General features: G+C 32.5%; 2 protein-coding genes across 7 annotated transcripts; one reads left to right on the top strand and one right to left on the bottom strand.

The window, feature by feature from the left end:
- Nucleotides 1–534: 534 nt before the first annotated feature.
- LOC116425647 (uncharacterized) lies at nt 535–11,105 on the top strand. 6 transcript variants are annotated; one of them, XM_076373447.1, is made up of 7 exons: nt 535–883; nt 968–3,721; nt 3,810–4,665; nt 8,428–9,315; nt 9,415–9,497; nt 9,599–10,021; nt 10,106–11,105. In XM_076373447.1, the coding sequence occupies exons 1-3, from the start codon at nt 709–711 to the stop codon at nt 3,905–3,907; spliced, it is 3,027 nt and encodes a 1,008-aa protein (XP_076229562.1). In that variant the 5' UTR covers nt 535–708; the 3' UTR covers nt 3,908–4,665; nt 8,428–9,315; nt 9,415–9,497; nt 9,599–10,021; nt 10,106–11,105. The 6 variants fall into 6 exon arrangements, with proteins under 6 accessions (XP_076229562.1, XP_076229560.1, XP_076229561.1 ...); XM_076373445.1 differs by having other exon boundaries at nt 8,428–9,211; nt 9,298–10,021; XM_076373446.1 differs by having other exon boundaries at nt 9,415–10,021.
- On the bottom strand, nt 5,856–6,771 carry LOC116425625 (uncharacterized). Its single transcript, XM_076373449.1, is given in 1 exon segment — nt 5,856–6,771. A coding segment is annotated over 1 exon segment (603 nt). The 5' UTR covers nt 6,574–6,771; the 3' UTR covers nt 5,856–5,970.
- Nucleotides 11,106–12,135: the final 1,030 nt, after the last annotated feature.

Below are 12,135 nucleotides of genomic sequence, written 5' to 3'. Positions count from 1 at the left end.
TAGGTATCGAAAGGTAGTACAAAAGCGGAATAATGTGAATTTATATTTCCTTCGTACGTCCACTCTTATGGCAAAAATAATCTATGAACATATGCAACCGACTGCAACTACAGACTTTAACATTAGATCATTTTCTAGTCGTGATAATAACAATAAAATCAAATATATTGTTCAAAAGTTTGACCACGAAATCATTATTTTATATAAAATTTTCTTCAGTCAAGCGCTTGAGGTAACCGGGTATATTACCCGGTTATAGAACAACATGATTATTATGGTTTTGTACATAACGGTTAAAACTTTTTCTTTATTAAGTTATTAATGATTTCTTAAATTAAATTCTTAAATTAATGACTAATAAATCTTATTTATTAATCTTAATGGCAGCAAAAGAAAATTCTTTAGGTGATACCCGAAAGCCTACAAAAAATTCCCATCTTAAGTTTATGTTTCAATATTTTTTATTCTAATTCCTATCACTCATAGAGCTGCCATGCATAATCGGCTAGTCGATATAGCAGGGCGTGACACTAAAAAGGTAAGAGAGTCCTAGGATTCGAGAGCGCGTGATAAAATTTTACATTACATGTTAAGTCTATCCTATACCTCGTCTGTGGTCAAAACATATCACTTTTCAATAATTTCCGTTGAGCGGTTAAGTTGAAGTACAATTCAATGTGAGCTTTACGTTTCTGTACATACGATAAAATGGAAAAATTCCGAAACGAATACAAGAGTAGACGTTTTGGTTTCGGTAACACAGGCGAGTCACAATTCATTCGAACGGAGAAACGTGAAAAGTGGCGTAAAAGTAAAAGAGCTGAGATATTTAATGAAAACAGAAATCTTTTGGATAGCTCGGTAACCACAGCTCACAGTGAAGGTTTGTGAAATAGTTTGTTTTTATCGGATATACATCACTGTTTATGTCACAATTGTTTGTTGTATGATTACATATTAATTTTAGGAAATAAGAAATCTCCTGTAGTTGAAAATCGTATGACACAACTACTAAAATGGAAAACAAAGCGTGAACTTCAGAAAAAGTTAGAGCAAATAAAGAAGAAACGGCCTTTTGTAGTTGGAACTGTTCATCATAATATATATTCACCAGGAATGAAAAATGAACTTTTTGCACCGGGTCTGACAAATAAGAAGGTATGTAAATCAAACGTATCAGTGGCTCCATTGGTCCCACCAAAAAGAATTACAAGAGCCACAGAGAAACGATTAATATACAAAACACAAGTAAATGAGATAACAAAAGTTCAAACAAAATCCACATTTCCTGAGAACAAACAGTCCAAGGTATCAAACGAAAAAGAATATTCCTTTGCTCCAGAGAATCATAAATTTAAGCCGCCGGAAGGACTGCCTCAAGTACCATTATTTGGTAGAGTCAGGTGCACTATGACACCTGTCGTTTCAAATAAATCTGTATCAACATTTTCAAAAATTACACGGTCAAGCAGAGGAAATAATAATTCAAACTTGGCCATAGAACAGATTAATAGTAAAATGTTAAATACGTCTTATACTATTGAAAAGGAGTCAGATAATGGTGATAACACAGAAGAAGGTTTCATCGAACCCATTGTATTAAAATTATCTTCTGATGACGAGAAAAATGATGGTAAAAGTGGAGTAAATAGTGACAATGGCAGCAAGGAAAATGAAAAGTTTAATAAAAGACTCAATGATTCTAAAAAGAATAGAAGACTTGGTGACTCTAAAGAGAATAAAGAAATCAGTGAAAAATTGGACAATATTAAAGGTGACAAAAGTGACAAAAAATTGAATAACAGTGGTAAAATGTCTAATATCACGATAAGAGACAATATTAAAGATGTTCATGATACAATAAATAATACTTTTAGAGAAACTCGATCTTCTATTAACAATAATACACCAAAATCTGTGCAATCTGGTTCTTCTAGTGAACCTGCTTTCTTTTCACCTTATATAGTGTCTAGTCGTGGAAAAAGCAATGCTAGGAAGGAGCAACAGATTAAACGTGGCTTCAGCCTTGGTCGTTCAATGAACAATGACATTCCAACAAAGGAGACTGTCATGAAAAATCTTAACATCTCGATTGACGAGGAAGAAAGAACTGCACAATATTTCGAATTTCTCCTGAACAAAGAAATAGATAGACAGAGGAAGCTGTGTGAAAAGTGGAGCAAAATAAAAGAAGAACCGGGAATCACGGAAGATGCCCAATATCAAATTAATCAGGCTATTGGACAGACAAATTTGCTAATGAATAAAAAATTTCAACGATTTCGTAATTTAGTTTCCGACTGTGCAACTGGAAAAGGGGAAATGTTAGTCACTTGTAATGACTTGCAAGGATTCTGGGATATGATGTATATGGAAGTGGAAAATTGTGATATACGATTTGAAAAATTAGAACAACTGCGTTCGCGAAACTGGAAAGAAGAACAAGTGTCCGCAGAGAGTAAACCTATTATAAAAAAGAAAGTTTTAAAAAAGAAAGCACTACCTACAAAGTCAAGTAACATTAGACTTTTTCTAGCAAAAAAGAAACAGAGTATGGCTGAAAAAACACAAAGTGATATTGGTATGCAAAAATTTGGAATTTTAAATAATGAAATTTTGAATCGTAAAAATGAACATAATGAAAACAGTCTTAGTACTAAATGCAAAACAAGAAGATCAATTGGTCTCAGTGATAAGAAATATACACCTGTAAAGCATGATAGAACAAAATTAAGTTTGCTTGAAAAAGTACAATTTTCTGATAAAAAGAAAATGAAAAGTCCATTAACCATAATGAAAATAAGTAAAATGTGTAAAACACCAGAAATTAAATTAGACGATACTATATCCTATATCAATTCAAATCAAACACCAGGAAAAAGTATATTAAAACACTTGAAAAATTATAATTGCATAGGATCTAGTGTAAAGGCAGTGCATAAAGTTAATTTTAATGATAGCTTAATTTTAAATGAAGATGAGTTGAGTGAAGAGTTGCAAACAAAAAAGGATTTAGCTGCTGCATTTGCTAAAATCGATAGTCTTGACTTTGATTATGCTAGCGAGGAAACACCAATTCATGCAGAAAGGGAACTTACCTTCAATGACAGTTTTGAAGAATCTAAAAATACTACTGATGCTACCAGAATAAAGTCTATAGAAGAAAGTAAGTGTAAACTAATAAATGTACCATCTATGAAAATACAAAATGCAACACCACTCCAAGAATCAATATTGCATGGCGGATCAAGTACATCAGTACCGAGAAGAGTGTTAAGAAGACAAAATGCTTTACTTGATACTGATGACAGTTTATCATTGAGTGTTGCAGTGTCGACACCATTGAAGGAGGTGTCAGATCTTGTAGATTTGAACACTTCCCAACAGAAATTACAAAAGGATGTATCTACGAGTGATACTGAAAAAATTGATAAATATGATGACAATATAAGGGTGCTAAGGAATAGAAGCATCGCTTCAGGAAACTTATCTATACAAAAAAAGGAGTTTGCCAAGAGTCTATGCACAAGTGAGCAAGAGTTTGCGGATAAAGAAAATAAAACCTCTATAAAAAGTAAACGAAATAGTTTGCTTAAAGTTAGCATTAAAGATGATAAAGTCTTCAATTCAAAGATAGAGTTACATGATGCTATCGCTCAAATGGGTCTACAAGAGAATACTGGGAAAAGAAGATCTAGCCGAAAAAGTGTCAAATTTGATGGTAATAATGGTTCTTAGTAAATTATATATGTTATCTTTGTCACATCTTATCTAGTCACATTTACGTTAATAAATGTGTTTTGTTGCAGAAAAAGAATGCAATAGTAGCGTGGTAAAGCCAGCATTTCCTGTAACTCCTCGTGTTACACGGAGCAGAAAGTCCAGTAAAAGCAAAGGAGAAGTATAGTAAATGAAGATTTTCATTATTTCAATCACAAAAAAGAATAGTTATTCGCTTTTTACATTTATATTCAGTTTATGAATGTAAGTTTATGAATGTGCTTTATGAAAGTAATATGTCAATCTTAAGCATCCAACCAGAGTAGTAAATTGAAGAGTAAAAAAGTACAATTACCAAATTAAAATTATTTACATTATTTGTATTGCCTTTTTATATTGCAAAGACAATATATGTACGTACATTGAAAGTTGTATTGTGCAGTGGGTAATAATCATTGGAGATCATCACTCACAGCTACCGTAATTCTTTGATTAAACATTTGATTACATTATATCTGTTGTATATTTTATTACTATATCAAATAAGCGCATTCGCGTTGTTTGATACTTTCCGATGTAAAGAGTTTCGCTTGATCGTATTGGTTTGCACTTTTGAGCAGATTTCTGCAATAATGCATGCCATTCGAACGACTAATGATTATAATCTGTTTTTTATTACATAGTATAGTATAGAATTGGAGGCACCTCACCATAAGTAGTAACAGTAGTTTATTAAGCATTAACAGTAACAAAAGTACTGTTTGTTTTGGGGCATAGATAATTAATAGGGAGGAAGAAAGAGACTAATGTTGATGAAGTCGAGGAAGGTTAAGACAGATGAGGCGTTTCGTCTGGGATTTCTACCAGTGGACTCATTAAGTAAGGCTTCAGTGGACTCAAGCAGAAACGAGAAAAGGTCGAAGTTCGTGGCCCTTTATCAGACAAGTGAGAAGTAGACGCCACAGAATAAAGAATTTTTGATATCGGCAATATTCTTATACTGATTGTCATTTAAAATTTTAATATTTTTGATCCTAATTCCTATCACTTGTAGCGCTGTCATGCAAAACCAGTTGAAGTTGATATGACATAGTATGACACATCAATTTTATATATTTATTCATATTACGCATGCATAATAATTTACTGTCTTTATTTTGCTTTCTTTTCATTCGTGTTTTTATTTAAATTACATTAACGAGCATGATTTGAACATGTGCGTGAAATACATATAATTTACTTATTTAATTATAATTAAAAAATTTTAATATGCAATGAATCACAAAAATATTCGGACACTAGGATATGTTTAACTTTAACCATCCATATCTTGGTTAATTATGAAAGAAATTAACTCACACTTATTTCTTTCAATAGAATATTTATTGTAGTTTAGCAATATGTACAGTTTAATTACCTAACTTGCTGCAGTAGAGTAATGTTGTAAATTAAATGAGATTATAGTAATTTTTAGCGTTACAAAAATATGCGGACAGTTTATTTCTTTTGCAATTTATTTACAAATAATACGTGAATAATTCGAAAAAATGTGTGTTTCAGGGAGTACCTTTGTTTACAAATACGATGCGTCGGAGTTAGTATCAAGTTTCGTATCAAAACATTTCGTTTAATCTGTGCCAATTGGTAATTTTAATTGCGAGAAAGGAAAATCGCATTGACAAATCGCTGCTATACTTAAGGGAGGAAATACCTTTAGACGGATGAAAACGAGCTTATCTTTATGAATTTTTTTGTAAAGGAAAGGATTGTTTTACATTTTTGAAACTTTGGTTATCATTTATTATATTCTTTCTCTAGTACAACGTATTTTTTGTTTTTCAAAATATTTAAAAATGGCGGAGTTATGTCTCTGTTTTTCGGGTAGGTTGTGGTGCGACTTATTAAATGGTGTAAGCTCTAGCTTTGGCTACATTGATTTGAAACAAACCAGCAAGACATATTTCGATAACTAACACTTACAGTTTGTAGATGAACCTACAGAAAGTGAAAAATATTGAAAATTGAAAAAATGACACGCTTTTAAACAGAAACTTTGAATTTTACATGAAATTTTCGCCCTATTTTGCAATAAAAAGGTACTTTTATTTACAATTTATTTCATATTTCTAGGTGCATATAGAAGACAATATTGTTATAGATATGTGTGCAAAATTTCAGCAAGATGGATTGAGTAGTTTTTGAGTTATTGATTTCACCGATTTCGAAAATGTAGTTTTGAGATAAACACCTTCAAAGTTTCGATAAGTGATAACTCAATAATTTCAATAACTTATCTTCTGTTTCCTCATAGAGCTGATTTTCCTCCATACGTTGCTCTCTTCTTGCTTTTCGAGCCTCTTTGGTAGTTAATGAGGTGCGTCGCTCCTGTCGAATTATTCTCTGTTCGTCGATTTTGTCGGCGTATGTTTTTGCTTGTTTTCTAATTACAATATTCAAAGCACTCATAGTTCTTAAAACTGAAGCATATCCTTCACTAAATAAGCCAGCTGCTAAATATGCTGCAATTTCAATAATTTTTATTTCTGAGTGCAGGTGCTTTGGAGTGAAGCGCCAAACGGTTCAGTTGAAACTCTCATTATTGTTCTGAGTGTGTCCGCCCAAGCACCTCTCAAGTAGATTCTCTTCAGATAAATCTTCGTAAATTGGTAGGATGTGCTTCTGCACGTCTGGATGTAGTGGTGCAGGATGTTCTATAAGGTCCAAATTTGCTCCTGTAGCTAGAGCTTTCTGCCACTTGCACCAGCTGTCATTTCCTACCGAGCAGTATCCGTGCCTTGGATTTTCTTTGGTGGAGCATAAGTGATAATACGAGGCCATTATAGCTTTCTTCATATTTTCCACACTATGAATATTTCTTCGTATGGCTAAGCCATAGTATGCGGTGAGTTTTCTGAGAAGCGCATCAGTCAGCTTGCCTTTTCCACCGAGGTTTTTCGTTTTTTTAATATTTCGAAGCCGGCAGTATTATAATTTTTCTTGTATAACGCAAACAATGTAAAGTAACATGTTTACAATGATTGAAAGGAGGGAATTATAAAAGGCGGGTCCTCCCCTTCGAGCACGTGAATATATACCTGCGGTGGGCTACCGCCTATGAGTCCCGATTATGAGGTATAGCATCAGAAGGGCTCCGAATTTCGCTTTAAAACTTTGGCATCATACTCTTAAGATGTTATACTAACATCCTATAGAAAAAAAAAGATATTGCGATTTTTTAAGATTCTAAAGGTATTTCCCCCCTTAATCTTCAAAAAAGCATGATGGCAGTTATCGTTAATAGATTTAAAAATGAAGATAGGATTGAATCATTTCCGTAAAGTGATCGGTCAAAAATAATAAATGAAATAGAAAAACGGAAGATTATTCGGAAAATAGGAGAAAACCCACGACTAAGTGCTTCTGCATTAACAGCTGAACTTTGAGAAGAAAATGAGAAATCTGTAAATGCACAAACAGTTCAACGGCTACTTAAAGAAAATGGTTATAATGGGAGAGTGGCAATAAAGAAACCGTACATTAGTGAAGTAAATAAAAAGAAACATTCAAATTTCACAAAAGAAATGATTTCGAAGGTAAAGAAACGGTGGAGTGATGTCATTTTCGTTGACGAATCTAAATTCAATATATCTGGTTCGGATGGATGACATATGGTATGGCGTAAGCGAAATGAAGCTTTAAATTTGAAAAACTTGCGAGCTATTTTCAAACATGGTGAAGGGCATGTATGGTCTGGGGGTGCATATCGAGCAGAAGAGTAGGAACACTTGTCTTTATGGAAGACATCGTGGATGAAAACAAATATTTACGTAATTTAAAAGAAAATTTAGTATTAAATGCAGTTAACGTGGATATTGAAAAAAGCTTTAAATTCTATCAGGATGACAATCTGAAGTATAAGACAAGAATCGTACAAGAATATCTACTATATAACTGTTCAAAAGTCTTACACCCTCCTTCTCAGTTGCCGGATTTTAACCTTGTAAAGTATCTATGGGATGACTTGAACAGAAGAATAAGGACAATACCGATAAGGAATAAAAAAGAATTTAAATAGAGATTACGAGACGAACGGGAAAAGCAAATATAGAATATTTAAAAAAAATTATATTTAGTATGCCAAAACGATTAAAACAAGTAATAAAACAAAAACGTTGCGTTACTAAGTATTAAAAATTAAGATTTGGTTTATATAATATTAATTATGTATAATGTTGGAATATTTATGTAACGCGAAAAATTACTATCATCTCATTTAATTTATAATATTACTGTAGCACACAGCAAGTTAGGTAATTAAGTTGTACATATTTGTAAAGTACAGTAAATACTTTATTGAAAGAAATAAGTTTAAGTTAATTTCTTTCATAATTAACACAAATATGCACGGTTAAAATTACGCATATGTACCTTAGTGTCCAAATATTTTTGTGATTCACTGTAAATATATACATCTTATTACGTTTAATACATTAATTATATGGCTATAAAAGAGTTTTCTACGGAAAAATTTAGTAATTAGATGAAAACGAACTAAACAAACGAAGATTACATCATATTCTGAATATCTATGTATTGTGTTAATATAAAATCAAGTAATGTTTATTTATAAATGAGTGGACAAGTAGTACACATAATTATTTAATGGAATAATTAATGACTCATACTTTGATTTTAATTACGATCTAGCATTTGAATTTTGACGACCTGAAAAGACATGCCGGTTAAGGAAGCGAATCGCTCGAATGCTTTCATTGTCAGCCTCGATGAGTTTCATACAAATTTAACTCTTCAAATTCGATAACAATGTAAGTTTTAGAGCTGACAACATTATAAAAATTGACCTCCCAAGAAATATATTTTCCATGTTGCAGTCTTATATAATTCAGTAGTTGATCGTTTAATTCAGGTAAAATCGACTAGTGCATCAGGGTATTTTTGACGTTATCGGTATTTCAGATATATTTACTACATTGGTCAACTTCGATCATTTTACTTGATGTAGTTTTCCTATTCTCCATTCTTTAAGCATAGAGGGCAGAGCAAAATCTTTGATTTTTACGCAGTCGATAATTCAGAACATGTGACACCTTGGCCTATAAGCTTGTAATATCTATCCTATGCCTCGTCTGTGATAGAAAACAAAATTCATAGTGCCACCAACTTCGTTCTCTATCGTTACATATCACTTCATCGCGTTTAGTCTTGCTTTCATCTTTTGTTATTGATGCGCGGCAATAAGAACCATCCGTTGAATATTGAGACGTCTGAACATCGTGAGCGGAAGTGTTCCGTTGCCTCCCTGACTTTTTCGCTTTTAGGTGTGTATCAAAATAGTACGGTTCAGTGTGGCCAAATCGGGGAAATTGAGAAGAACACAGTGTACCATCTCCTTGGCGTTACCGACGAGTTCTGTGATGTTTGCGGAGGTGTTTGGTGGATGCCGCTAATGAGGAATGGGGTAGTGGAAGGGGTAAGGCGAAGTGGAATCAACTAACCATTTGGTTGCTTTCTGTTTTCACTGGTACGATGACTGCATAATGTGGTACATTTGTGCAGAGAATGGAGCCGCAAGTTGTAAGCAAATTACATTTTAAAAAATGCTCTTATATAAACTGCGGTGTTACAAGTAGAAATACCACGGATGGTACATCGTTTCATACTTTTCCCATTAAGGATCATGATCGATGTATAACATGGCTTGTTAATTGTGGTCTAGATGATTGGGTTGTGGAAAATGACAGTTTTTTTAAACATAAGTACGTATGCAGTAGACATTTTAGTAAAGATTGCAAGCATGCTTCCGGCCGACTTACTAAGTCGGCTGTTCCAAATTTATATGACCATGATAACAATTTAGAATCTACCACCTCGCATACTACTGAGATTGATGTTCAAGCTTTAATGAAAGAAAACAATTTTTTGAAAAAACGGTTGTTGGAAGCCGAGAAGACAATAGAGCAAGAGAAGATTCGTTACGAGAATCTTCTGTCGCGATATCGAACGAAATGTGAGCAAAGCGAAAAGAGAAAGAAAGTATAGTTTCTATTGAACGGTTATTTAAAGTATAATTCAATGTGAGTTTTACGTTTCTGTACGTATGATAAAATGGAAAATTTTCGAAATGAATATAAGAGTAAACCTTTCGGTTTCGGTAACACAGGCGAGTCACAATTCATTCGAACTCAGAAACGTGAAAAGTGGCATAAAAATAAAAGAGCTAAATTTTTTAATGAAAACAGAAGTATTTTAGACAGCTTGGTAAACACAGCTCACAGTGAAGGTTTGTGAAATAGTTTGTTATTATTGGATATACATCATTGTTTATGTCACAATTGTGTGTTGTATGATTACATATTAATTTTAGAAAGTAAGAAATCTTCTGTATTTGAAAATCTTATGACACAACTACTAAAATGAAGAGCAAAGCATGATCTTTAGAAAAAGTTGGAGCAAGTAAAGAGGAAACAGCCTTTTATAGTTGGAGCTGTTCATCACAATATATATTCACCAGGAATGAAAAATTAACATTTCGCATCAGGCATGATAAATAAGAAGGCATTTAAATCAAACGTATCCATGGCTCTATTGGTTCCACCAAAAAGAATTATAAGAGCCACAGAGAAACAATTAATGTACAAAACACAAGTAAATGAGGTAATAAAAGTTCAAGCAAAACTCACATTTCTTGAGAAGAACAAACAGTCCAAAGTATCAAAGGAAAAAGAATATTCCTTTGCTCCAGAGAATCATAAATTTGAGCCGCCAGAAGGACTGCCTCAAGTACCATTATTTGATAGACTCAGGTGCACTATGACACCTGTCATTTCAAATAAATTTGTATCAACATTTTCAAAAATTACACGGGCGAGCGGAGGTTATAATAATGCAAACTTTACCATAGAACAGATCAATAGCAAAATCTTAAATATGTCTTATACTATTGGAAAGGGAATCAGATAATGGTGATAACACAGAGGAAGGTTCTGTCGAACCCATTATATTAAGATTATTTTCTAATAAAGAGGAAATATTTTTTTCAAGAAATGAAAATGATAAAAGACAATGTATGTATGTACATTGCTCAAATATTATTACCATATAAGCGCGGTTGCGTTGTTTGATACTTTCTGATGTAAAAAGAGTTTCGCTTGATCGCATTGGTTTGCACTTTTGATCAGATTTTTGCAATAATCCATAGCACTCAAACGACTAATGATGACAGAAAGAGATTATTGTCCTGCCTATTAGAAATTAATGACGTCAATATAAGCGTATCTATTTTTATAAATTAGGCTGAGATGATTATTTATAATTGTATAATACTTGAATAATTATATAATAAAATTTGAAAATTGTTTACATAATTATATTTCGTACTTATTTATACTGTACTCCTGAGTTACTGAACCTAAAGATATTCAGTCTGTCTTAAGTACCAATCTTTCAGCAATTCTTTACTCGCAGGAAGGAAAGTCATGTGATTGTAGATAGTTAGAATGATGGTGACAACACCAAAAATATAAATATTTGAAGAATTGTTGGCAGCTATGTGTTGTATTCATAAAATAATATTATAATGTATTCATTATTCCTGACAGTGATTTGTAATATGATCTAAGTACGGTTAAAAGCGATTTACAAAAATGGTTTTTGTAAGAATTTTGAAAAGGGACACCACATAGAGTAGAATTGTAGGCGCTTCACTATAATAACAGTAGTTTATTAAGCATTAACAGTAACAAGAGTATAAAAATGTAATATTTTGTTTTAGGGTCCAACTTTTTGCAATAAATAATTTTTTGCTTATTATAACGAGCAGGTTAATAAGTGTAGCTCATCTAGTAATCTACTTCTTTTTTGTCTGCCCGTATATAAGACTTGTTACCAAAATAAAACAAATTTCAGCACTGAAAAGCTTTTTCTGTTGATTTGGTATTTCAGTCGAAACAATCTCTCCTGAATTACGCTATGTATAATTAAAAATAAGTTACAGATTTTATTTCGGACGTTTTAAAGATGAAATTGAAAATTTTTGAAAGAAGAATGAATTCGTAAATTCTGAAAGAATCATGTAATGGTCGTGTCATTAGATTTATTTAGAGGCAAATATCTTGCTGATAATCTTAGTACTCATGCCTCCTCTTTCCTTTAACTGTAGCACCTAAAGAATTTTCTTTTGCTGCAATTAAGATTATACACTAATGAATATATATGATGAATAATAATGAAGAAGCTTTAAACGGTTAATAGAAAGAGCTAGGTTTAGTTAGAATTGTGTCAGAAGGTATAATTTAGTTCCCTTTCTTTTATTGTTAGTGTCGTATCAATCGATAGCGAAAATCATACCGCAAGCGACGTATAGGATAGAGCACACATTACTCGGCGGCTATTATA

This window comes from Nomia melanderi, chromosome 13, assembly GCF_051020985.1.
Source record: "Nomia melanderi isolate GNS246 chromosome 13, iyNomMela1, whole genome shotgun sequence".
Taxonomy (NCBI): domain Eukaryota; kingdom Metazoa; phylum Arthropoda; class Insecta; order Hymenoptera; family Halictidae; genus Nomia; species Nomia melanderi.
Note: the sequence above shows the minus strand (reverse complement) of the source record. Positions and strands in the feature narration are given on the sequence as shown.